This window comes from Acomys russatus, chromosome 19 (assembly GCF_903995435.1).
Source record: "Acomys russatus chromosome 19, mAcoRus1.1, whole genome shotgun sequence".
Classification (NCBI taxonomy): Eukaryota; Metazoa; Chordata; class Mammalia; order Rodentia; family Muridae; genus Acomys; species Acomys russatus.
In genome coordinates this window covers 17,964,133-17,987,566 of record NC_067155.1, presented here as the reverse complement: position 1 = coordinate 17,987,566, position 23,434 = coordinate 17,964,133, and the positions used below count along the sequence as shown (strand labels likewise).

General features: G+C 55.7%; 1 protein-coding gene across 3 annotated transcripts; it reads right to left on the bottom strand.

The window, feature by feature from the left end:
* Nucleotides 1-1,145: 1,145 nt before the first annotated feature.
* On the bottom strand, nucleotides 1,146-18,630 carry Lrfn1 (leucine rich repeat and fibronectin type III domain containing 1). Of its 3 annotated transcripts, none has more exons than XM_051162684.1 (5): nucleotides 18,574-18,630; nucleotides 16,158-16,190; nucleotides 12,411-12,465; nucleotides 10,205-11,647; nucleotides 1,146-2,110 (listed from the first exon to the last, which is right to left on the bottom strand). In XM_051162684.1, exons 4-5 carry the CDS (start codon nucleotides 11,608-11,610, stop codon nucleotides 1,213-1,215), a joined length of 2,304 nt encoding a protein of 767 aa, XP_051018641.1. In that variant the 5' UTR covers nucleotides 11,611-11,647; nucleotides 12,411-12,465; nucleotides 16,158-16,190; nucleotides 18,574-18,630; the 3' UTR covers nucleotides 1,146-1,212. The 3 variants fall into 3 exon arrangements, with proteins under 3 accessions (XP_051018641.1, XP_051018640.1, XP_051018642.1); XM_051162683.1 differs by lacking the exon at nucleotides 18,574-18,630 and adding an exon at nucleotides 18,282-18,410; XM_051162685.1 differs by lacking the exon at nucleotides 18,574-18,630 and adding an exon at nucleotides 17,086-17,200.
* Nucleotides 18,631-23,434: the final 4,804 nt, after the last annotated feature.

The window sequence follows — 23,434 nt, the reverse complement described above, 5'->3', positions numbered from 1 at the left end:
AAGGCGAGGGCCACTATGTCTAGCTGGAATCAATATTAAATATATTAGTCTCAATATTCTGCCTTCTGATTATGCCAGGACATGGTATCTAGCCCACATGGCCTCAGAGTGCATCTGTAGGATGGGGTAACAGAGAGATGTCCTAGGGAACCTGGGAGGATCGGATGATTTAAAGGTTACCTGTCCACATACTGGCCACTTGTCGTTGTTTTTTGTTACTTCCCACCTCCGAGTCTACCCACCAGTCTCCCAGTAGCCACTGTCACGCTTGCTCTCTTCATTGTGATCCAGAGTCCTCCTTCTTCCAAACGTGCGCGCGCACGCGCACACACACACACACACACACACACACACACACGTCAGCAGAGCCGCCTCAGACACAGAAAAAAGTTTAATTCTGCTGCGGCGGAGGGTCCCGGCTCCGATAGAGGGATTTGGTTTTTGTTTGTGTAGGGGATTCGTTGTGGGGACGAGGAAGGCAGAGGGTAGAATCTGGTCCTTCAGTGGGACCTGCCCGGGGGTGTTGTTGAGGACAGGGAACTGGGAGAGACAAGGACACTGGACAAAACAAAACAATGAAAAACAAAACAAAAAAGACAAGGTCGGGCAGAAGGAAAAGAGACGACCATGGGACAGAAAAAGGGGGAGACAAGTAGGGAAGGACTTAAGACAAGACGACAGAGGGCGGGAAAGACAAGGACCTAGAGAGAAGAAAGGAGGAGCCCCTCCCTCCAAACCAGACTGGTGGGACCAGGGAGGGGACTGGGTGAGGGGGTGAGGGAGGTGAGGGGGGGTGGGAGGCTTTGGAGGCCGCCGCGGGGCAGAATGAGATCTAGTCCAGCCAGATACAAGGAATTGGGCCCCTCGCCCCTGCCCCAGGGTCCCGGGTAAGGGATGGGACTCGTGTCTCAGTGCTGCAGTGTGGGGGGGCCCCGCCCGCCCCTCCCCGCGCTTCGCTGTGTAAGGCACCGGCTCCGGCGAGGTCCGCGAGCGCGCGGGGGGCGTGGCAAGGGGTGGAGGGGAGGGGGAGGAGTGTGGCGTCGGAGAGGCCGGCGGCCTCGCCTCCAATCCCGGACGCGAGTGGGTGCGGCCTCGAAGGCTGCCGGCCCCGCCCCACGCGCATCCATCCCTTCTCTCTCCCCCCGTATCCGGCCGGGCTGGGCAACTGAAGTGCGGCCCACAGGCGTCCCCGGGTGCCCGTGCGCCCGCCGCTCACACGGTACTCTCCAGCATCCATTCGGTGCTGGTGAAGGCTAGGCGTGCCCGGGCGGAGCCCAGCCCCTGGTCTCCGTCCTCCCCGGCCGCGCCCCCTCCGGCCCCGTCCAGGTGTGGCGTGGACCGGTGGCGCTTTGTCCGCCGGGCGCGGCGCGGGTAACTGTGACTCTGGAACAGCGCCCCGTAGTCCCCGTCAAAGGAGTAGCGTTGTTGTGGCCTCGGCCGGGCCGGGGCTCCCCCAGGAACCAGAGCTAGCGTCGGGGGCGCAGAAGTTGGAGGCCCCAAGGCCCCCGAACGGCTCCGCCGAGGGCCCATCATGGCCCTAGACTCCTCCCCAGAAGTTTCCTCGGAGGGCAGCAAGCACAGCGAGGTGGCCGAGCCACCCAGCGAGCGTCCAAGCACCACCTCTAGCTCAGTGGAAGTCGCCTCGGCCTCCGTGGCCTTTGCCTCGATGGCTGCAGGGACGGCCACCTCTCGGAGCGCCTCGTAGCGGTCTGCAGCCGGTGGGGCGGAGGGCTGCTGCGCACCTGCACCACCGTTGGTCTGTGAGCACACGTGGCTGACCCGAGGGGGCGACCTGGACGTGCCCTTGATGCGGCGGCTGTCCCCGTCGCCGTACACCTTGTAGCGGATCATGAGCAGGACGATGAAAACGAGGACCGAGGCTACGATGACGCCCCCGATGACGATGATCATGGTGCCACCCAGGAAGTGGGCCCTCAGCGGGCGGCACGGCGCGGGATCTCCCGCCGTGGTGAATTGCACGCAGCCCACCACTCTGGTGGCCGGCAGAGCGGTGGCCCCGTCGTCGTAGACTGCCAGCACACACAAGTCATAGGCGCGGCCGGCCGCCAGATCGTTCACCAGGAAGGTCTGGCTGGTGGAAGGGATCATCCTGTGGGAGCCATAGAACCAGGACCGAGTTAGTGTGGCCCACTCTTGACCACGCCCTCTCATTTACATGCCCCGCCCCATCGTTTGGCCCACTCTTAACCACGCCCTCTCATTTACATGTCCCGCCTCCACAGCCCACCCGTAACCACGCCCTCTCATTTACATGCCCGCCCCATAGTTTGGCCCAATCTTAACCACGCCCTCTCGTCTACATGCCCCGCCTCCACAGCCCCACCCGTAACCACGCCCTCTCATTTGCATGCCCCGCCCCATGGCCCGCTCTTAACCACGCCCTCTCGACTGCGTGCCCCGCCTCTATAGTTAGGTCCACCCTTAACCACGCCCCTCACCTGCATGCCCCGCCTCCAGACCCGCCTGCCTACAGCATCACCCACTGGGACTATCTGCTCACACCTTTGATACACACTCTCGCCTTTGGGGGAGGGGGCATGCTGTGGGACATGCCCCACCTTTGGGTAAATCTCCAGGTCCTGGCTCAGTTTCCCCAAACGTCTGAGCTACGTATTCCCGATCATTCCCCCTTCTAACTGCACAAGCCTTATCCTTTCAAGGCACTTGGGAAGGTGCCTCTGGAGGCGACCATGCATGCCCGGCACCGTCCACCAGCACTCCAGAGGCCAATTCACTGAGCTGCACTCCCCAAGCACTTGTCTACCACTGACTGAAATGTAGCAAAGCACAGGTTTCTCTCTTTTTTTTTTGGCTATAGACCCCCTCTTCTCAAACGAGGGCCATACAGTACAGTCAACTCCAGGACTCCACAACTCTCCAGGATAGGGTCTTGTCTGCGCGTCGCTACCTCTGTGACCATACACAAGTTTCTTTCTTTCTTTTCTTTTTTTTAAGATTTATTTATTTATTATTATGTACACAGTGCTCTGCCTGCATGTACACCCACAGGCCAGAAGAGGGCGCCATATCATATTACAGATGGTTGTGAGCCACCATGTGGTTGCTGGGAATTGAACTCAGGACCTTTGGAAGAGCAGGCGGTGCTCTTAACCACTGAGCCATCTTCTCTGTGCGTCACTTCCCTCTAATGGTATCAGAGCGCAAGGAATGAATGGGTTAACACATCTAGGAAGTGAGTTGTCCAAAGTTAAGGGTATCACTGTGAGCTAATGTCCCATCCAGTGTTTCTAGCAGCTCTGGCAGGCTCTGTCAGGCTACCTGCCCCTTTCTCTCTCTCTCTCTGTCTCTCTCTCTCTCTGTCTCTCTCTCACACACGCACACACATTTAATCTACAGCAATATCTTTATTTTTGGTTTTTTGAGACAGGTTTCTCTGTGTAGCCTGTCCTGGAACTCACTCTGTAGACCAGGTTGGCCTCAAACTCACAGCGATCCACCTGTCTCTGTGTCCCGAGTGCTGGGATTAAAGGTGTGTACCACCACCGCCCAGCTAGCAATACCATTATTAACAGGCCTGACCTCATCTAAATTACACTTATTAATGGGTATCTGTGTGTGCACGCACGGGTGTGTATGCGTGTGTGAGTGAGTTTGTGTGTGTGTGTGTGTGTGTGTGTGTGTGTGTGTGTGTGTGTGTGAGTGAGGAGGTCAGAGGACAGCTTACAGGAGTCTGGTCTCTCCTTCCACTGTGTGTGACCCAGGGACTGACCTCAAGTCATCAGGCTTGGCAGAAAGTGCCTTAACCCCGCTGAGCCATCTCCCCCAGCCACATCCTCATCATCCCTCTAAGATCCACCCTAGGGACATTCCCTCCCGGACTTTGATCTCTTTTGATGAGCCTATCTTGGCACAGTCTGTTTTAGCGACTTCCAGCCTCAGGGAAATCAAGGAGCTGTGGAGTGCAGCACCCTGATTGGCACGCCCTGCACCCAACCTCACGAGCTCTCCTCTCCTGCCAAGGCCCTTAGTGGCTTCACCAGGCACAAGCAACCCCCCTTCCTCTGCCTGAGACCATACAGAACAAGTCCCACCCCCCTCCAAAAGCCATGCCTCATCTCTGCCCATGCTTACCTGTCAGAGCTGCACAGGCCTTGCCAATGGGGCTGCCTGCTGGTCACGAGGCCCCACTAAGAAGGTCCCTGCCACCAAGCACCCCGCTCCACTCCCCTTCAAGGCCCCACACCCTCTCACTAGGATCTCCCCCTTCTCACAAGCCACCCGGCGCAAGCTGCCTTAATCCCCTTCTTGCCTTAACTTTTCCCTTTCTTATCCTAGAGGCTGGGATTTCCTTGTTGCTTCTCCCCACAAATAACCAGTTGCTAGGGGCTCCCCGCCCCCGCCCCCCCTTTTCAAGGACAGTTACTGGCTCCTTAAGAAAGCCTGAGCCCACGAGTCTCTCATTGGCTGTCAGACCAGAGCCAGCAGCTGAGCGGGCTTCCTGTTGGATGTCACCTCAGCCCATGGCTGCAGAGAGGAAGTTAACCCCTGCAATGCTGTCTTATGCACAAGCATCTGCAACAGAGGAGGCAGGGCAGACCTGTGGTCCCCAGAGAGAAGAAAAGCCCTTGCCTAGCTGTGGAGAAGGGAGAAAGGACCGTGGAAATCTGTTTACATGCTGGGTCTGGAACGTTCCCTCACCCTATCACACGATGGCTGTGGATCAGAGAGACAGAAAAAAATCACACAATCTAAATGACTGACAAATGCATCATCCATCTCCCCTCGATGCCTGCCTGGGAAACGCTAGGTATTCCATAAGTGTGCGCTCAAGCATATGAAAGATAGCTCTGCTATTTTCCGTGTCTGAGAGCAAATGATCTCTCCCACAGAGCATCAACTTCTGTGACTGGAGAGAGAGAGAGAGAGAGAGAGAGAGAGAGAGAGAGAGAGAGAGAGAGAGAGAGAGAGAGAGAGAGAGAGAGAATGAGAATTGAAGGTGTGGCTCAGTGGTAGAGCCTCTGCCTAGAATCCCCCAGTGAGGGGCTGGGGGTGTGGCTCAGTGGTAGAGCCCCTGCCTAGAATCCCCCAGTGAGGGGCTGGGGGTGTGGCTGAGTGGTAGAGCCCCTGCCTAGAATCCCCCAGTGAGGGGCTGGGGTGTGGCTCAGTGGTAGAGCCCCTGCCTAGAATCCCCCAGTGAGGGGCTGGGGTGTGGCTCAGTGGTAGAGCCCCTGCCTAGGATCCCCCAGTGAGGGGCTGGGGGTGTGGCTCAGTGGTAGAGCCCCTGCCTAGAGTCCCCCAGTGAGGGGCTGGGGTGTGGCTCAGTGGTAGAGCCTCTGCCTAGAATCCCCCAGTGAGGGGCTGGGGTGTGGCTCAGTGGTAGAGCCCCTGCCTAGAATCCCCCAGGGAGGGGCTGGGGGTGTGGCTCAGTGGTAGAGCCCCTGCCTAGAGTCCCCCAGTGAGGGGCTGGGGTGTGGCTCAGTGGTAGAGCCTCTGCCTAGAATCCCCCAGTGAGGGGCTGGGGTGTGGCTCAGTGGTAGAGCCCCTGCCTAGAATCCCCCAGTGAGGGGCTGGGGTGTGGCTCAGTGGTAGAGCCCCTGCCTAGAATCCCCCAGGGAGGGGCTGGGGGTGTGGCTCAGTGGTAGAGCCTCTGCCTAGAATCCCCCAGTGAGGGGCTGGGGGCGTGGCTCAGTGGTAGAGCCCCTGCCTAGATTCCCCCAGTGAGGGGCTGGGGCGTGGCTCAGTGGTAGAGCCCCTGCCTAGGATCCCCCAGTGAGGGGCTGGGGTGTGGCTCAGTGGTAGAGCCCCTGCCTAGAATCCCCCAGTGAGGGGCTGGGGTGTGGCTCAGTGGTAGAGCCCCTGCCTAGAATCCCCCCAGTGAGGGGCTAGGATGTGGCTCAGCAGTAGAGCCCCTGCCTAGAATCCCCCAGTGAGGGGCTGTGGTGTCACAGAATGATTGCTTAGCATGTATGAGGGTCTAGGTTCAATCAACAGTACCATAAAAATGAACGAATAAAAATAAAATAAAGGTTGGCAAGATAGCTCAGTTGGTAAGGGAGCTTGCCACTAAGCGTAACAACCAGAGTTTGACTCCTAAGTCATGGTGGAAGGAAAGAACTGATTCTCACAAGATCCCCCCTGCTTACCACATGCATGTTATAGCACAATGTGCGCGCGCGCACACACACACACACACACACACACACACACACACGTAATTTTAAAAATGTTAAGTCACACACACAAAAAAGTATTCTTTTCTTTTCCTTTTTTTTGTTTTTTATTTTTGTATTTTTGTTTTCCAAGCAGTTTCTCAGTGTATCTCTGCCTATCCTGGAAATCACCCTGTAGACCAGGCTGGCCTCGAACTCACGAGATCTGCCCACCTCTGCCTCCTCAGTGCTGGGATTAAAGGTGTACATCACCACTGCCCAAGAAGTAATTTTAAAATTTTTAAATGAAATCAAATAAGTGATGGTAACAGCTTCCCAGCAAACAGCTACGCCTTCGGACATAGCTTAGGAAGGTTTGTTTGGTACCTTGGTCTGCTGACTGTAGGAATGCGTCAGTCTATCTAGGGAGGGAAGGCTTCTGACACAGAGTCAACAATGCTCTGACAGCCAGAAGCAAAGTCAGGAAATGTGCACTTAAGTGTAGTGCAGTCGCCGGGCAGTGGTGGCGCACGTCTTTAATCCCAGCACTCGGGAAGGCAGAGGTAGGCGGACCACTGTGAGTTGAGGCCAGCCTGGTCTACAAAGCGAGTCAAGTGCAGCCAAGGCTACACAGAGAAACCGTGTCTCGGAAAAAAGGGGGAAAAAAAAAAGTGCAGTGCAATGCCTGTAATCCCAGCAGATCCAGAGTTCCGAGCCAGCCTAGATTACATAGTGAACTGAAGGCTAGCCTAGGCTACAAGGGCAAGAGCCTGTGTCAGAAATAAAAGTGGGGCTGGAGAGATGGCTAAGAGATTAAGAGCACTGTCTGCTCTTCCTGAGGTCCTGAGTTCAATTCCCAGCTACCACATGGTGGCTCACAACCATCTACAATGTGATCTGACGCCCTCTTCTGGCCTGCAGGTGTACATGCAGGCAGATCACTGTATACATAATAAATAAATAAATAAATAAATCTTTGGGGAGGGGGCGCAAAAAAAAAAAAAAAAAAAGCAGAGCCAAGGGGGAATGAGAAGGATCTGGCAAGCAGACTGGCCAACAAGGACAGAGATGAAGGCCAAGAGACTGGGCCCTTGGGAAAAGGGCTGAGCGTACTCAAGTTGTTGGGGCTACCGCTGATGGGGACGTGGCTCCAGAGCCTCTGACAACACAGAGAAAGTGGCGCCCAGGGCCAGGCACTCAGCGTCCACTCCACAGGCAGAGGGAAGGCAAGAAGAGGATGTGTCAACTTAGCCAATAGCCATCGCCCACAGTGTGCCGTACCTCAGAAGATGGAGAGACCACAGGGCTCAGACACTGATTCTCCATGGGCCCCAAGTCACTAGACTCAGTACTCCCTGAGGGCAGGGACTGTGCCTCCTGGTCGCCTCGGGGGGCCAGGTGCCAACAGGGCACACTGAAACTACTGAATCTGTCTAATTAATTAATTAATCTATTCATTTATTTATTGAGACAAGTGCTCACTACATACCCCAGACTGACCTTGAAGATCTTGCCTCAGCCTCCCGAGTGCTGGGATCACAGGCATGTGCCACCAACGTCTGCCTCAGGGGTGCTTTGTATTTGGGAAGCACAGGTGTTGACTAGCTACTGTTTCCCAGGTAAGAAGAGAGGGGAGGCAGGTAATTGTTTCTTTATGAACTCTCATTTCAGGGCCTGGCGGTGGCGGCGGCGGCGGCGGTGGCATACGTCTTTTTAATCTCAGCACTCAGGCAGAAGCAGGCGGGTCTCTGTGAGTTCAAGGCCAGCCTCAACTACATTGGACTACAAAGAAAGACTCTGGCCGGGTGCGGTGGCACACGCCTGTGATCCCAGGGAGGCAGAGGCGGGCGGATCGCTGTGAGTTCGAGGCCAGCCTGGTCTACAAAGCGAGTCCAGGACAGCCAAGGCTACACAGAGAGACCCTGTCTCAAAAAGCCAAAAAACCAAAAAACCAAACCAAACCAAAACAAAACACCACAGACCCTGGAGATGGTGAGGCAAAGCAACTGACATCTGTCTACACCACAGGCCTGTTCACCCTAAGACAATAGCTTGGAAATAACCCACAGGTACTGCTTTGTTCCTTATCAGTCCGACACAAGCTAAGGTCCTCCGAGAACCTCTACTGAGAAAAAGTTTCCACCCCACGGGCCTGTAGGCAAGTCTGTTGGAGCTACACAGGGTGGGAGGGTCCAGCCCACTGTGGTATTCCCCCTGGGCTGGTGGTCCTGGGATGTTATACAAACCAAACACAGGCTGAACAAGCCAAGGGGGCAAGCCAGGAAGCAGTGCTCCTCCATGGCCTCTGCATCAGTTCCTGCCTCCAGGTTCCTGCCCCGATTTCCCTCATTGACGGACTATGACCTTTGAGTTGTAAGTTGAAAATAAACCCTTTCTTTCCCCAACTTGCTTCTTGGTTTTTTGGTTTTTTGTTTTTTTGTCTTCTTTTGTTGGTGTTGTTTTTACGTTTTGAGACAGGACTTCTCTGTGTAGACCTGGCTGTCCTGGAACTCACTCTGTAGACCAGGCTGGCCTCGAACTCGGAGATCCACCTGCCTCTGCCTCCCGAGCGCTGGATTTAAGGTGTACGCCACCACTGCCTGGCTTGGCCATGGTGTTTATCACAGCGATAGAAACCAAACTAGAAAATTATGTTTCTATTTTTCTCTCTCTTTTTTTTTCTTTCTGTTTCTATAATGTACCCGATTGGAATAGTAGTCTTGACATAAATAGAAATGTAACCATAAACATGCATGTTTTATGTGCCACAATGTTTAACTGATGGAATTCATGATCAGAAGCCTCTGGAGAGAAAGTGATGCCGACCATGAACTCTGTGAGATATTTTTCCTTTCAGTACCTCCTCCAGCTTAGCAAGTACTCTACCACTGAGCCACGCCCCCAGCCCCTCACTGGGGGATTCTAGGCAGGGGCTCTCCCACTGAGCCACGCCCCCAGCCCCTCACTGGGGGATTCTAGACAGGGGCTCTCCCACTGAGCCACGCCCCCAGCCCCTCACTGGGGGATTCTAGGCAGGGGCTCTACCACTGAGCCATACCCCAGCCCCTCACTGGGGGAATCTAGGCAGGGGCTCTCCCACTGAGCCACGCCCCCAGCCCCTCACTGGGGGAATCTAGGCAGGGGCTCTCCCACTGAGCCACGCCCCCAGCCCCTCACTGGGGGATTCTAGGCAGGGGCTCTACCACTGAGCCACGGCCCCAGCCTCTCAGTGGGGGATTCTAGGCAAGGGCTCTACCACTGAGCCATGCCCCAGCCCCTCACTGGGGGATTCTAGGCAGGGGCTCTACCACTGAGCCACACCTTCCAGCCCCTCACTGGGGGATTCTAGGCAGGGGCTCTACCACTGAGCCACACCCCAGCCTCTCACTGGGGGATTCTAGGCAGGGGCTCTACCACTGAGCCACGCCCCCAGCGCCTCACTGGGGGATTTTAGGCAGGGGCTCTACCACTGAGCCACGCCCCCAGCCCCTCACTGGGGGATTCTAGGCAGGGGCTCTACCACTGAGCCACGCCCCAGCCCCCCCTGGGGGTTCTAGGCAGGGGCTCTATCTCACTATAACTTAGTAACATGTCTTTTTCTTACTTTTAAATTTTTTGATTTTTTTTTTTTTTTTTTGAGATAGGGTTTCTCTGTGTAGCCTTGGCTGTCCTAGACTTGCTTTGTAGAACTTAAAAAAATTTTTAGACAGTGTCTCCAAATTGTGCAGGCCAGCTTTTTCCTTGCAATCCTCCTGCCTCAGCTTCCCAAAGGCTAGAATAACAAGCCTGAGACAACAGGCCCTGCTCCCTGTTATAACCATACTGCCCAGCCGTACACCGGCTCGCATTAAGTGTTCCACAAACACCTCCTAAGTGCAAGAAACACAAAGACTGCAAGGCAGGGATAGACAGACAGACAGACAGACAGATAAATGGAGGCAACTATAAGCCCATCCAGAGCCCAAACTAAGCAAGGCTAAGGGGCATGGATGGACAGGTGGGAGGGAGGGAAAGAGGGCGGGCAGGATGCCGGGGTCGGATAGGAGGTCCTGGGAATGCAGCACCACACTCACCTGTAGACGAGGGAGTCATCTGCAGAGCTGTTGTATTGCACTTGGTACATTCGGATGCCAGGCACTGGCCTCTGTGCCGGCCAGCGGATGAGCACAGAGCTGGACGTGAGTTCCGCAGCCACAAGCCTGCGCTCAGCGGCTGAGTCGTTGGCACCAGGTCTGCCCGGTGTGGCGATGTCAGAGGAACCGGGCTCAGTGAGAGGCGGCGGGGCAGCGGGTGGGGGAGCCATCAGTGGCAGAGGTACCACACAAACCTCCACAGGTGCGGTCGCTTCCCCCGCAGCATTGGAGGCTATGCAAGTGAAGGTACCGCTGTCCCTCAAGGTGGTGATGGTCACATCAAGCGTTCCGTCCCCGCGGACCCGAGTCCGGCTGGAGTTCCCCAGCAGCCGGCCGTCAGGCGCCACCCAGTGCACCACGGGCTCAGGGTCACCCACTGCCCGGCAGCGTAGACTGACAGCCTGGCCCTCCACCACCAGGGCCCGGCCCCCTGCTTGCCTCGTGATGAGTGGGGGCTCACACAGAAATTCCTCCTCGGGGATAGACCAGAAATAGCGGTCAGTGAGATGCTCGGGCGTGGCGCACGTCTCCAAGTCATCCTCCCTGGTCAGGCGCCGAAGCCAGAGCAGTTCACAGTTGCAGTGCAGCGGGTTGCCCCCGAAGCTGACGGTCAGTGGGGTGGGCGGCTTGGGCCCACCTCCCTGGGACCTCAGGAAGAGCCCGTCGGGGGGTAGCTTATGTAGCCGGTTGGAGGTCATGTCCAAGCGCACGAGTTTGTGCAGTTGCACGAAGGTGCCCTCAGCAATGTGATCAATGAGGTTGTGGTCCAGCGTGAGAGTGTTAAGGTTCACCATCTGACCCACCGCCTCCCACGGCAGCGCCTCCAGGTTGTTGTAGGACAGATCCAGGTCCTCCACGGTAGACAGGAAGGCGTCGAAAGCTGCCGACTCCACCTTTCGGATCTGATTGTTGCCAAGGATCAAGTGACGGAGGTTACCCAAGCCCCGGAGCTGGTCCCCGCGCACCTCTGCCAGGCGGTTGCTGTCAAGGTGCAAGGCCCGGAGCGCGCGGAGGTCGGCAAAGGCGCCGGCCGCCACCTGGCCGATGGTGTTGCGAGACAGGGTGAGGTGGACCAGGCTGGTCATGTTGGCGAAGTCTCGACGACGCACGGCCGCAATGAAGTTGTCGGTGAGGCGCAGCTCTACCACACGCCTGTCGATGGCGGGTGGCACGAAGAGCAGGCCGGTCTTGGCGCAGAGCATGGTCAGGGTAGGGGCCACGTTCTGGCAGATGCAGCGACCGGGGCAGGGCTGGCCGCGGGACGCTCCTGCCCAGAGCAGTAGAAGGAAAGGGAGAGCAGCGGGTGGCGGCGCGAGGAGCCCGGAGGAGAAGGGACCTGGAGCCATGGTGCAGGGGGTAGGCAGGAGGAGCGGAAGGTGAGACCTGGAAGGGAGGAAGATAGATATTCAACCAGTGCTGGTCATCACTCCTACAGCCCTGGGATTTATTTCTGGACAACAGACCTCAAAGATGCTTGCATACATGGCTTTCTATCCTCCTTCCTCCGCCCTCATGTCCCCTCTTTGTGTGTGTGTGTGCGTGTGTGTGTGTGGGTGTGTGTAACAAAGCAACTTGTGTGTGTGTGTAACAAAGCAGCTTGTTTTGTGTGTGTGTGTGCGTGTGTGTGTGGGTGTGTGTAACAAAGCAACTTGTGTGTGTGTGTAACAAAGCAGCTTGTTTTGTGTGTGTGTGTGTGTGTGTAACAAAGCAACTTTTTTTGTTTTGTTTTGTTTTTTACTACAAGGTGTCGTCACTATGTAGCCTGGGCTGGTCTGGAACTCACTTTGTAGGCCAGGCTAGCCTCAAACTCAGGTAGATCAGCCTGCCTCTGCCTCCTCCCCCTACTGTTAGGGTTTGGGGCTCATGATGCTCCTGTGCCTAACTCCCAAACACTGGGATGGCAGATCTGGGCCAAAACGCCCAGATCTGATTATAAAATTTTCATAGTAATTGGCAAGTCATGACTGTCGCTCTGTCAGCTTCCACCTCTGTCAGCTCCCCAGCTTTGTGCCTCTAGGAGCTCCCCAACTTCCCATGCCCTCCCAGACCGTCCGTCAGATATTCTGAAACCACTGTTGGCTGAAATGTCGGACCAAGGGGGTCAAATACACACATTCTTAGTTCAAGTCCCAGCTGTGACACTTACTAGCTGTGTGACCTCGGGCAAGTGTCTGAACCTCTCTGAATCTCGGTTTCTTCATCTGTGAAGTAGAGAGAAGAGACAGGCCTTATTTTGGGAAGGATCATACGCACCGTTAGGGACAGCACCTAGCACGTAAGACGGACTTAACACGTTAGTAGTTATTAGCTGCAACACCAATGGGTGCCTAATGACACCAAGGTCAGAACTGTGTGTTATGGCACGAACGCATGCCTTCATTTTGAATATTATTATTACTAATATTGCGTACGTGTAGTAGGGTCAGAGGACGACTTTGTAGAACCAGTTCTATCATTGCCCCTTCATGTGGCTTCTGGAAGTCACACTTGGGTTGCTAGGCTTGTGCAGCCCCTCCACCCGCTTAGCCACATTGCTGCCCTTCGAGTGCTTTGACGATCAAAGCACATTCACGCATAAACTCTGGGTCTCGCTTACTAACTCTAGGAGGCCACAGTAAGATTTTACGCCATAGCTTATTTTTCCTCCTTTAAAAAATTTTTGTTATTTTTCACTTCCTTGTTTGAGGCATGGCAGTATGATTAAGTAGCCCAGGCTGGCCTTGAACTCACGAGCCTCCCCAGGAAGTAAGTTTTGGTGTTGCTATTGAGACAAGGTCTCACTTTGTAGCACAGCCTGGCCTTGAATTTACAGATATCCACCTGCTTTGGCCTCCCACGTGCTGGGATTAAGGGCGTGTACCACATCCATCTTTGAAAAATTCTTCTGTTTGTTTATTTTATTTTTGTTTTTCAAGACAGGTTTCTCTGTGCAGGTTTGGCTGTCCTGGACTGACTTGTAGACGAGGCTGGCCTCAAACTCCCAGAGATCCGCCTGCCTCAGCTTCCTGAGTGCTGGGACTACATGTGTGCGCCACCACGGCCTGGTCCATCTTATTCTTTTTTTTTTTTTTTTAATGTTATTTATTTATTATTTATACAGTATTCTGCCCCGATGTGTGTCTGCAGGCCAGAAGAGGGCACAATATCCCATTATAGGTGGTTGTCAGCCACCATGTGGTTGCTGGGAATTGAACTCAGGACCTTTAGAAGAACACAGTGCTCTTACCCTCCGAGCCATCTCTCCAGCCCCATCATCCCATAGTATGTGGTGCATGCCGGTCTAGAACCTGCGATACAGTCAAAGCTGGCTTCGAACTCGGACCTCCTACCTCAGTCTCCCAAGTACTGGGCTTACAGGTGTGTGGCACCGCACCCCCAGACAGGCCAAAGGTTCCTCACTTTGCATATTAAAACAATCCCCTCTTTGCTGAGTCTATGCACGGAGACCACTGAGAGTGGGGCGAGCATACAGTAAACGCTCAGCGAGCACTAAGGCCCCGCGCCCAAGTTGGTGGACAAAAAGCGGAAAAAGTGGGAAGAGTTGAGGAAAAGCATCAGGCCGGGGGTGTAGTGGCACACACCTTTAATCCCAGCACTCGGGAGGCAGAGGCAGGCGGATCTCTGTGAGTTCGAGGCCAGCCTGGTCTACAAAGCGAGTCCAGGACAGCCAAGGCTACACAGAGAGACCCTGTCTCGGAAAAAAAAAAAAACACACACAAACAAACAGACAAAAAACAAAAGAGAAAGAGCATCAGTCTCCCCACTGCAGCCTAGGGAGGTCCTCTGAGTATGGTTTCTTTCCAGGCTCCTCTGAGCTCCCAAGCAGGCCGACTGGTACCAACAACAGGCACACACAAGAGGCCCACACGTGCCTACAGGCGCATGCGTGAGCGCGCACACTATGCCTCTGCTTCAGGCAAAACCTTCCGGCAGGGATTCCCCTTCCAGCAGCTGCAGCCCACGATATGTCAGCTCCCATCACAACACAGGGTGGGTGGTGGTGGGGGTTGGGGGGGAGGGGGAGGGTAAGGAGGAAAGGATGGGAAGGGGGCTTCCTCAAAGCTATTTCCATCCCACCCTGCCCTATGCCCCAGCCCCTGCTGACCAAACTCCGAGGAATCCGTGTAGGGTGGTGGCCATATGTGACCTTGATCTTTTTACCCAAGGGAATGAGAATGGGACCGAGGAAGGCTGAGAGAATCAGAAGGAAGGGAGGAACGGACTGACGGAGCGAGCAACTGAGAGAGAGCCAGGCAAAGAGAAAGAGCTTCCCAAGAAGCGGAAGGAGGTGCCAGGTATGGCCCAGCAGAACATGTGCCTAGAGTCCCCCAGTGAGGGGCTGGGGGCGTGGCTCAGTGGTAGAGCCCCTGTCTAGAATCCCCCAGTGATGGGCTGGGGTGTGGCTCAGTGATAGAGCCCTGCCTAAAATCCTCCAATGAGGGGCTGGGGGCGTGTCTCAGTGGTAGAACACCTGACTAGAATCTCCCAGTGAAGGGCTGGGGTGTGGCTCAGTGGTAGAGCCCCTGCCTAGAATCCCTCAGTGATGGGCTGGGGTGTGGCTCAGTGATAGAGCCCCTGCCTAGAATCCCCCAGTGATGGGCTGGGGTGTGGCTCAGTGGTAGAGCCCCTGCCTAAAATCCTCCAATGAGGGGCTGGGGGCGTGTCTCAGTGGTAGAACACCTGACTAGAATCTCCCAGTGAAGGGCTGGGGTGTGGCTCAGTGGTGGCATGCTCACCTAACATGCCTAGGGCCAAGTTCCCTCCCCAGCACTTCGAAAAGGGGACAGAGGATAGACAGGTATGGTGACAGACACCTATAATCATAGCACTCAAGAAGCTGAGAAGCCGGGCGCGGTGGTGCACACCTGTAATCCCAGCACTCGGGAGGCAGAGGCAGGGGGATCGCTGTGAGTTCCAGGCCAGCCTGGTCTACAAAGTGAGTCCAGGATGGCCAAGGCTACACAGGGAAACCCTGTCTCAAAAACAGAACAAAACAAAAAGAAAACTGCCTGTGGCTACCCAAAGGCATCGGAGCACCAGCGGTCAGAATCCCATCTCTCTGCCAGGGTTCGCACCCAAGTCCCAGGTGTGTGCTGCTTTGGTGAAATGACATCCCTCTCTGTGCCGCCCTGTACTCATCTGTGGCAATGAGAGTACCTAGCTGCCTCACAGAGCGTTGGAGGGCTCAGTGAGAATATTTGTAACATGCTACATAAATGCTACATAAGTGTTTGATGACGCTAACATTGTGTGCGTGTGCCCGTGTGTGTGTGTGTGTGTGTGGTGCGTGCGTGTGTGCGTGCGTGTATGAGGGTGGAGAAAGAGAGAGAGAGGGAAAGGGAGAGGCTGGGAATAGGAACGGAATTTAAGGTCATGCAGATGCTAAGCAAACCCTCTATGGCTAAGCCACGCCCCTAGCCCCTCACTGATGGATTCTAGGCAAGTGCTCTACAACCCAGCCTTATTTCCCCCTCCTTTTGGCATTCTTTCTTCTTCCTCCTCCTCCTCCTCCTTCTTCCTGAAACTGGGTTTCACTGTATAGCCTCTGCCTCAGCCCACTGAATGCTGGGGCGGCCTGCCTGTGCCACCAGCTGACGGGGGGGGGGGGGTTATTTCATGCCTAGAAGCCCTCATGGGCTCCATTTTCCTCATCACCTCACCTATCTTGAAAGATGTCATAACCCGACATATGAGGCCCCTCTGAGCCTCCTGACCCAACTACAGTTCTCATAGGCTTATCTCCACTCTTCCGTGGGAGCGGGCACCTGCCTCCCTGGACACTGTGGTAATGTGCTCTTGGGCCCACTTAGGTAGAGCTCTGGGCCTGCGCCCAGGCTCACGACAGGCACTTCTACCCCACATCTTTGCCCCCAACCCAAGGCACTATACTCACCTCTCTTCAAGGAGTCAGGGCCTGGGCCGGTACCTGCGAAAGAACAGAACCACAGTTAGCATCTTCTTCCTTTCCGGTGACCAAAGCCTCCCTTGGAGACCGTATGAACAGAGGGAGTCCCTATAGTGACTGTTCGCTCTCGGGCCTCTTGCCATAGGACCGCCATGCTCTCAGAGGGACCCAAAAGTCTTGTCTGCTCTTCAGGAGCCTTCACCCTCCAGACCCCAGGAGTCCAGGATGTGAGCTTGGCCCTCCGGGGTCTCAGGAGCTCTGGGTCCCTCCTAAATCAGGCTTTAGGAGTACGGAATTTACCCACTCCTCTCGGCTGCCCTACAAATCTAAACTCCAAGCTTCTCTTTTTGAGACTCGGGATTTTGAACCAGACATCTTATCCTTACGAACTCAAGAGTTCTCATGAGGGCTCTTCACTTCAGAGACATGAAATGTATCCACAGGCCAGGGGCACGAGGAGGACCCTGTGATATCATCACATGCTGTCGGGACCATCCTGACCCACGTGAGTCCCAACCCAAGCTCTACGGGGGGGACACTAGCCCAGGATCCAGTCACATTTGTGTCCCAGGACCACAGACTACACCTCGGCGTGCTCCGGGCCACACTCACTGGACTGAGAAGTAGGGTCAATCCCACGCCCAAGGCACAGACAGGTACATGTGTCTTGCAGGTACGGGCCTAAACATGTAGAACCTGGTCCCCAGAGACTAAAGTAGGAAAGGACTCCCAGGATAGACACACACCCTCAAAGCTGACATATCTGCATACAGACACACACACACAGACTATCCCGTGCACGCTCACAAGATGTACAGATACAGAAAAACCCATGTGCCCCTTAATAGACAAGCAGACACCTGCATCTCTATAGCACACTTGTCAACACACAGTGGCTCACACACATAAGACTCACCTGTACAATGAAAGATATATAGGTGCACACTTATCTTACACACCCAAACACATCCACGCAACTCCACATATTCCCACTGTGCAGCCATAGAGCAGATAAGACCCCAACAGACACACGCGTGCACAGCTGGCACACGCCTCACACACACGTACACAGAAACCCTTAGCCCGAGCGCACACTGACAAAACCGAGAGCCACGAACAGGCACACAGGCATTCTAGGAGGTTCACACTTCGCAGATACACTCACGCCACAGTCCCGTGAGGAACCGACACACTTGTAAATGCACACAGAATACCAAAGCACCGAACACAGTTGACAGCCCAGCCAGCTTCACGGTGACAGCCATTCCTCAGGGCCCCGGTACTCCTGCCCCACCTACTCGCTGGCCAAATACATCCACACATCCCTTCCAGTCCCTTTTACACTCTGCCCCCCAAAAGAACCAGACACAAAGGCGGGGTCAAAGGTCATAGTTCAGCAGGTGGGACTCCACAGTGTTGGGGAAGGGGTTGAATCTCAAAGCCGGGTTCCAACAAAATTCTGCCACCAGCAACCCCCAGAGTCTCCCCAGCCCCGCCATCACTACATAGGCAACTGGGGCCCTTATCTGCAGATACCGAGCAGGTGGGGGACTTGGGGTGGGGTAGGGTGGGAAAGGCCAGGTCTTCAACTCCACCCTCCACTCTCCAACCCTCACCCCCACCCCAGGGCCCATCTGTCCATCCCTCGGCCTCTCATGCCTCCATCTGTCCACCTCCTGGCCTCCTATCCCCCCTCCCCCAACCAGCCACGGAGATGAGGAGGAAGACATGGCCGTCTCCCCCAAGGATCACCGAGGACCCCCCCCCAGTTGACATGGACCGAAAGAGCAGCCAAATCCCCTACTTCCCCGCCCCCCATCCATCCGGAGGCCTGGTCCCACTATGTGCTGAGCCTCAGCCCCCACCCCAGCAGGGTACCTGACACAGACACAGACACACACACACACACCCTCGGAAACATCCAACCTGCACAACACACACACACACACACACACACACATACCCGATCGAACACACCCGGCTCCGCAGCCCCTCGGATGAACCATCCAACCCAGCCGGACATAGACCCCTCAACGCAGCCAGCCGCACGCGCGCACAGGCCCGCTGGGGGCCCCCACCCCGCACACCTGGGCGCGCAGCCCCCGCACACACCTGCACACAGCCCCTCGGACGGGCGCGCCACAGCCCCCCAGATCCGGCGCCCCGGAGTGTGTGGGACACACGCGCGCACACACGCACACATGCACACACGCACACGCACGGCCGACCGCGGCCCCGCACACGCCCGGATGGCCACACCGGCTGGGCACCCGGCACACACAGGGCCGCGGGCGGGTGCACGCCGGGCCCCGCCGCAGCGCCGCGGACACACGGGCACGCTCGTCCCCGCGCCCCCGCCCGACGCTTCCAAAGAGCCCCCGGGGCCGCCGCGGGCCGCGCTCACCCAGCCCGGGGGAGGGGGCCCGGGGCCCGGCCCCACCGCCGCCGCCGCTGCCTCGCGCCGCGCCATGGTGGGGGGAGGGCCGGGGGAGGGGGCGCGGTGCCGCGGGGCCGCCTCCCGCCCGCCTCCCGCCTCCCGCCCGCCCTCCCGCGCGCCGCCGCGCTCCGCCCTCCGCGTCGCCGCCGCAAGGGGGGGAGGGGGGCGCCGGCCCGAGGTGGGGCGGCCGCACGCACGCCCAGGTCGCCGCAGACCCCCTCTCCACTGCGGAGTGCCGGGGTCCAGCCTCCCCCCCCCCCCCCCCGCCTCGGCTCCACCCCTGTACTCCCAGACCACGCCCAGCGGCTACTTGGCTACCCTCCCCCTCCCCCTGCACACATCCTCTCCCCAGCACATCTTCAGAATGTGAGGCTCGCCTCCTTTGAAGCCCCAGACCATGTTGGAGAGCCACCTGGAAGCTGGGAGTGTTCTACTCTTTCTCCTGACCTCAGACAGGGGGCGGGAGCACACCCTGTCAGGAACCCTAGACCATACACCCCTAGTTCAGAGAGAAGACCCCCCCAGGTCATATCACAGCATCTTAGGGGTTTCAGACCTCACCTCACCCCAGCCATCCTAAATCACAACCAACACTCAGATGGCCCGCAGACCACACCCTGGAACCCATGTAGGACAGACTGTGTGTCAATGACCAGAAAGAAGCGGCCATGGCTTGAGCCATCCCGGAACCCTGGGGAGCCAGTTTTTTTGTTTTTTGTTTTTAAACCATCCAGAGTAAAAAAACTGGTCCCACCCCAACAATTTTTTTTTCCTCCTGCCTACCAAGAGGAACTGTAGGTCACGGCTAATGTCTAAGGAACCCTAAACATCTCTCCTGCCCGTGGCAAATCCTTAAACTCTCCTTTCCCTGCTTACACCTCCAGTCATCACCCAACACCCTGGGGGACCTTGGAACTTTCAGAGAACCCCTAGATTTACCTCCCCACATCTGCCTTAGGTTCTTTCCCACCCACCGCCAGCAATCAATCCTGCTGCCTTCACACACACGCACACACACACCTATACGCATGCACCACACACGCACACACATGCACGCACACGCACCAGCGTCTTCCTCACGGTGACTCCCACTGATCGGATGGTCTTCCCCGTTTGGAACCTCAGTATCTACCACAGAGCTGAACTCCCCACCCTTGCTCAGACACCACTGGGTGCTTTGGGCCATGTTGCATCTCTTTCTGAGATACACACGCGACTCCCAAACTCAGCAAGACCTCCCCTCAAAATGTATATTACTGTAGCCCCCCCCCAGAGTCTCAAACACCACGGCCCATTAGGGACCTCTCCCATAAATCTTCCTGAGCCACAGCCCTAGAACAGCTCACCACTGCAGATCTCTCCGCTTTGGTGAAGGGTGCTCCAACTCAAAGCAAAGATGATGACCAGGGGAGGCTCTCCTCTCCGGACACCGTCCTCACCTCACCTACGAGCTAGAGCAAGGGGGTTACAGAGTTGAGGAGACAGAAGTAGAGAGGGACTAGAGAGATCTCTCGGCCTGTGAAGGGCTTGCTGCATGGGGGAGCAGGGGGAGCTCACCTCTGTAATCCAAGCACTGTGAAGGTTGAGACAGGGGTATCCCTGGGGCTTTTTGGCCACCCAGTGTAGCCTAACCTGCAGGCCTAGGTCCCCGTTAGTGCTGCCTTTTTTTTTTTTTTTTTTTGAGACAGGGTTTCTCTGTGTAGCCTTGGCCATCCTGGACTCACTTTGTAGACCAGGCTGGCCTCGAACTCACAGTGATCCACCTGCCTCTGCCTCCCGAGTGCTGGGATTAAAGGCGTGCGCCACCACGCCCGGCTCAGTGCTGCCTTTTATTGTCTACTGTAATGGGGTTTCTTTTTTTTTTTTTTCCCCTAAAGGTTTATTTTTTATTATGTATACAGTGTTCTGTCTGCATTTACACCTGCAGGCCAGAAGAGGGCGCCAGATCTCACTATAGATGGCTGTGAGCCACCATGTGGTTGCTGGGAATTGAACTCAGGACCTCTGGAGGAGCAGTCGGTGCAGTGCTCTTATCCTCTTCCCTTTCTTCCAACGCTTATCCGCCATAATACCTTCCAACACCCCAACACTAGGTAGGAAAGAAAGAGGCGAAAGGGGGCAGAGCTCTCTTAGACTACTTCCTCCTGGTTTAGGTCTTTGGAGCAATTCCAATCGCAATCCTCAGGATATCTGGCAGTCCAGCAAATCAACAAACAGCAAATGCGGCAGCGGCAGCGGCGGCAGAGGCAGCGAAAACAGCAGCCACCTTCTTCCTTCGAGCGCCCCTCAGAGCCTTCCTCCTATCTCTGGGCTCTGATATTTATACCCTCTTAGAGTCCTCAGAATCAAAAGTATCTGCATCTGGCAAAGCCTCTCCAAGCCTCCAAGCCACACGAGGCAGTTATCAGCTGTGGAAAAACTAAAAGCAGCCCCATTTCTCACACTTGGGATTAAAACAAAAACATGTTCGCATCACATAACTAAGGTTTTGTTTTATTTAATGAAACCAAAATGTCCGCTACAGGTCCCAGTGAAAGATTCTGCCTCGAAAACTAAAAAAGAGAGAGGTAAAGTCAGCCCTGGGCTGGAGGTGAAGGAGACGAGGGGAAAGTGATAAAAACGCATGATGGGTAATGAAGAAGCAGGCAGTGGTTCTGAGACATCAAAAGTGCACAGTACGGGTGCCAACTGGAGCCCTAGTTCCTGCAGCGGACCTTCCGGTACAGACTCACGACCAAGTCTATAATTCTTCACCTAGGCTCTACCCCCAATTCTGGTCCCACCTGATGCTCCCCCTTCCCGACCCCCCCCATTTAAAAAATTATTTATTTAGTTATTTATTTATTTTTCTGAGACAGGGTCTCTCTGTGTAGCCTTGGTTGTCCTGGACTTGCTTTGTAGACCAAGCTGGCCTCGAACTCACAGCAATCCACCTGCCTCTGCTTCCTGAGTGCTGGGATTAAAGGTGTGCGCCATCACCGCCCGGCCGACCTCCCGGTTTTTTGAGACAGGTTCTCTCTGTATAGCCTTGGCTGTCCTGGAACTCGCGCTGTAGACCAGGCTGGCCTCGAACTCACAGAGAACCGCCTGCCTCTGCCTCCTGAGTGCTGGGATTACAGGAGTGCATCATTACTGCACCACCATTGCTCTTGGAGACTCAATTATAATATTCATCCCAGGCCCCGCCCACAACCCCAAGCCCCACCCATCCCACCTAGGCCACACCCTCCATCTTTTTGCCTTCCTACTGTAAGAATACTGTCTTCCAGCCTAGGTTTGGAGTGTCCATCCCGTGCTAAAATCTGTTCCGAGCTTCTCAAACATAAGCCTCGCTCTTGTCCAAGAATAGTTGTTGTCCTGGGAAAACCTAGAGTGCAGATTCAAAAATGAGTGAGCTTGGTTGGGCTGGTGAGATGCTGGCTCAGTACCCACTGGCACCTGCGGCCAAGCCTGAAGATCTGAGTTCGATCCCTTCCACTTTGAAGGAAAAAACCGACTTCTGAATGTTGTGCCCCCCCCCACACACAAATGAATATATACAATAAAATAAATTTTAAAAATAGGTTAAACAGCGGGGTCTTGGTACTTCTTAGAAGCAGCCGAGGATGAACCCATAGAAACGCCCCCATTAAACTGACTCTTCATTGGATAATCTGTTCTGTTCCCTCTGATTGGTCCTTCCCAGAAGGCTGCGGAGGGAAGGCAGGCTATGGCTGCTGAGACTCTTGGCCTAGCACAGCAGGTGTGGTCCTTGGGCATGGAGGAGCCTGTGGCTTCGGCTTCTGTGCCTCAGTGTCTTTACCTTCAGATTGAGGTTAACCATGGCCACGTCTTCACGGCGCAGTGCAGGAACTAAGCCAATGCCTGCAAACCCTTGCCCTTGTAGGAAGCGCTGGGTCGGGGTGCGCGGCCTGCCGTTAGAGGCTGTGAATGTGTGACCTTGGGCAAGTCCCGTTGCCTCTCAGACCGTGGCAGCCTAGGGGTCCCTCCACCTCTTCATTAGATTTCTCTTTCCCACCTCCAGTCATTGGAGGCAGAGGTTGCCACCAGAAGTAATATGGGTGGGGTTAGGGCCTCTAGCAGAGAGGACACAAGCGTGGTCCAAACGCCCCAGAACATGCGAGGCTAAGGGCATTTCTCCATGGCCCAGTTTAGAGATATTCGATCCAGAACTTCTCGGAACGGCCTTGTCTTGACTGGGGACAAGGGACAGGGACCGAAGGGGCAGGCTGGGGCGAAGAGTCTGGAGGCGGGAACAGGCAGGGTAAGAAATCCCTCCTAGACCCGCCCCCAGGAGCGCCAGGGTTGGGGGATGGGACAGCCCAGGCCCAAGGTCACTGTGTCATTGTTACCATGGCAACGGCCACCTCTCAACAGGGAACCTGGAAAGAGGCGAAGGGAGGGAGTTCCAGGGCCCTTGGGTGTGAGGACTGTAGGAACACGGGAGTAGCCAGAGAGAGTGGGGTTCGCCTCTGTGGTGCCTCCCTGCCGCAGAGGCCCTGTATACCGCGGTGCTCAATAAATGTCCTACCACGAGAGACCCGGGTCTGGAGAGAATCGAAGGCCCCGAAGTGCAGAAGGAAAGAGAGAGACAAGAATGTGGGAAGACTCCTCTACGTGACTGGGTTCACTGAGAGTCCTGAACGCCCTTCCCTTCCCACAGTCCCGAGCCTTCAAGCTTATTGAACCCCTAAACTACCCATCCCCCAGCATCCTCCTGAGTGCCCGAAGCAATGACATTTTTGATCCTTTTCATACTTCTTTTGGCTTTTAAATTCTTCCTACCTGAGGGCTCGGCCGAGAAAAGTAGCAATTTAGTGCCAAAAGA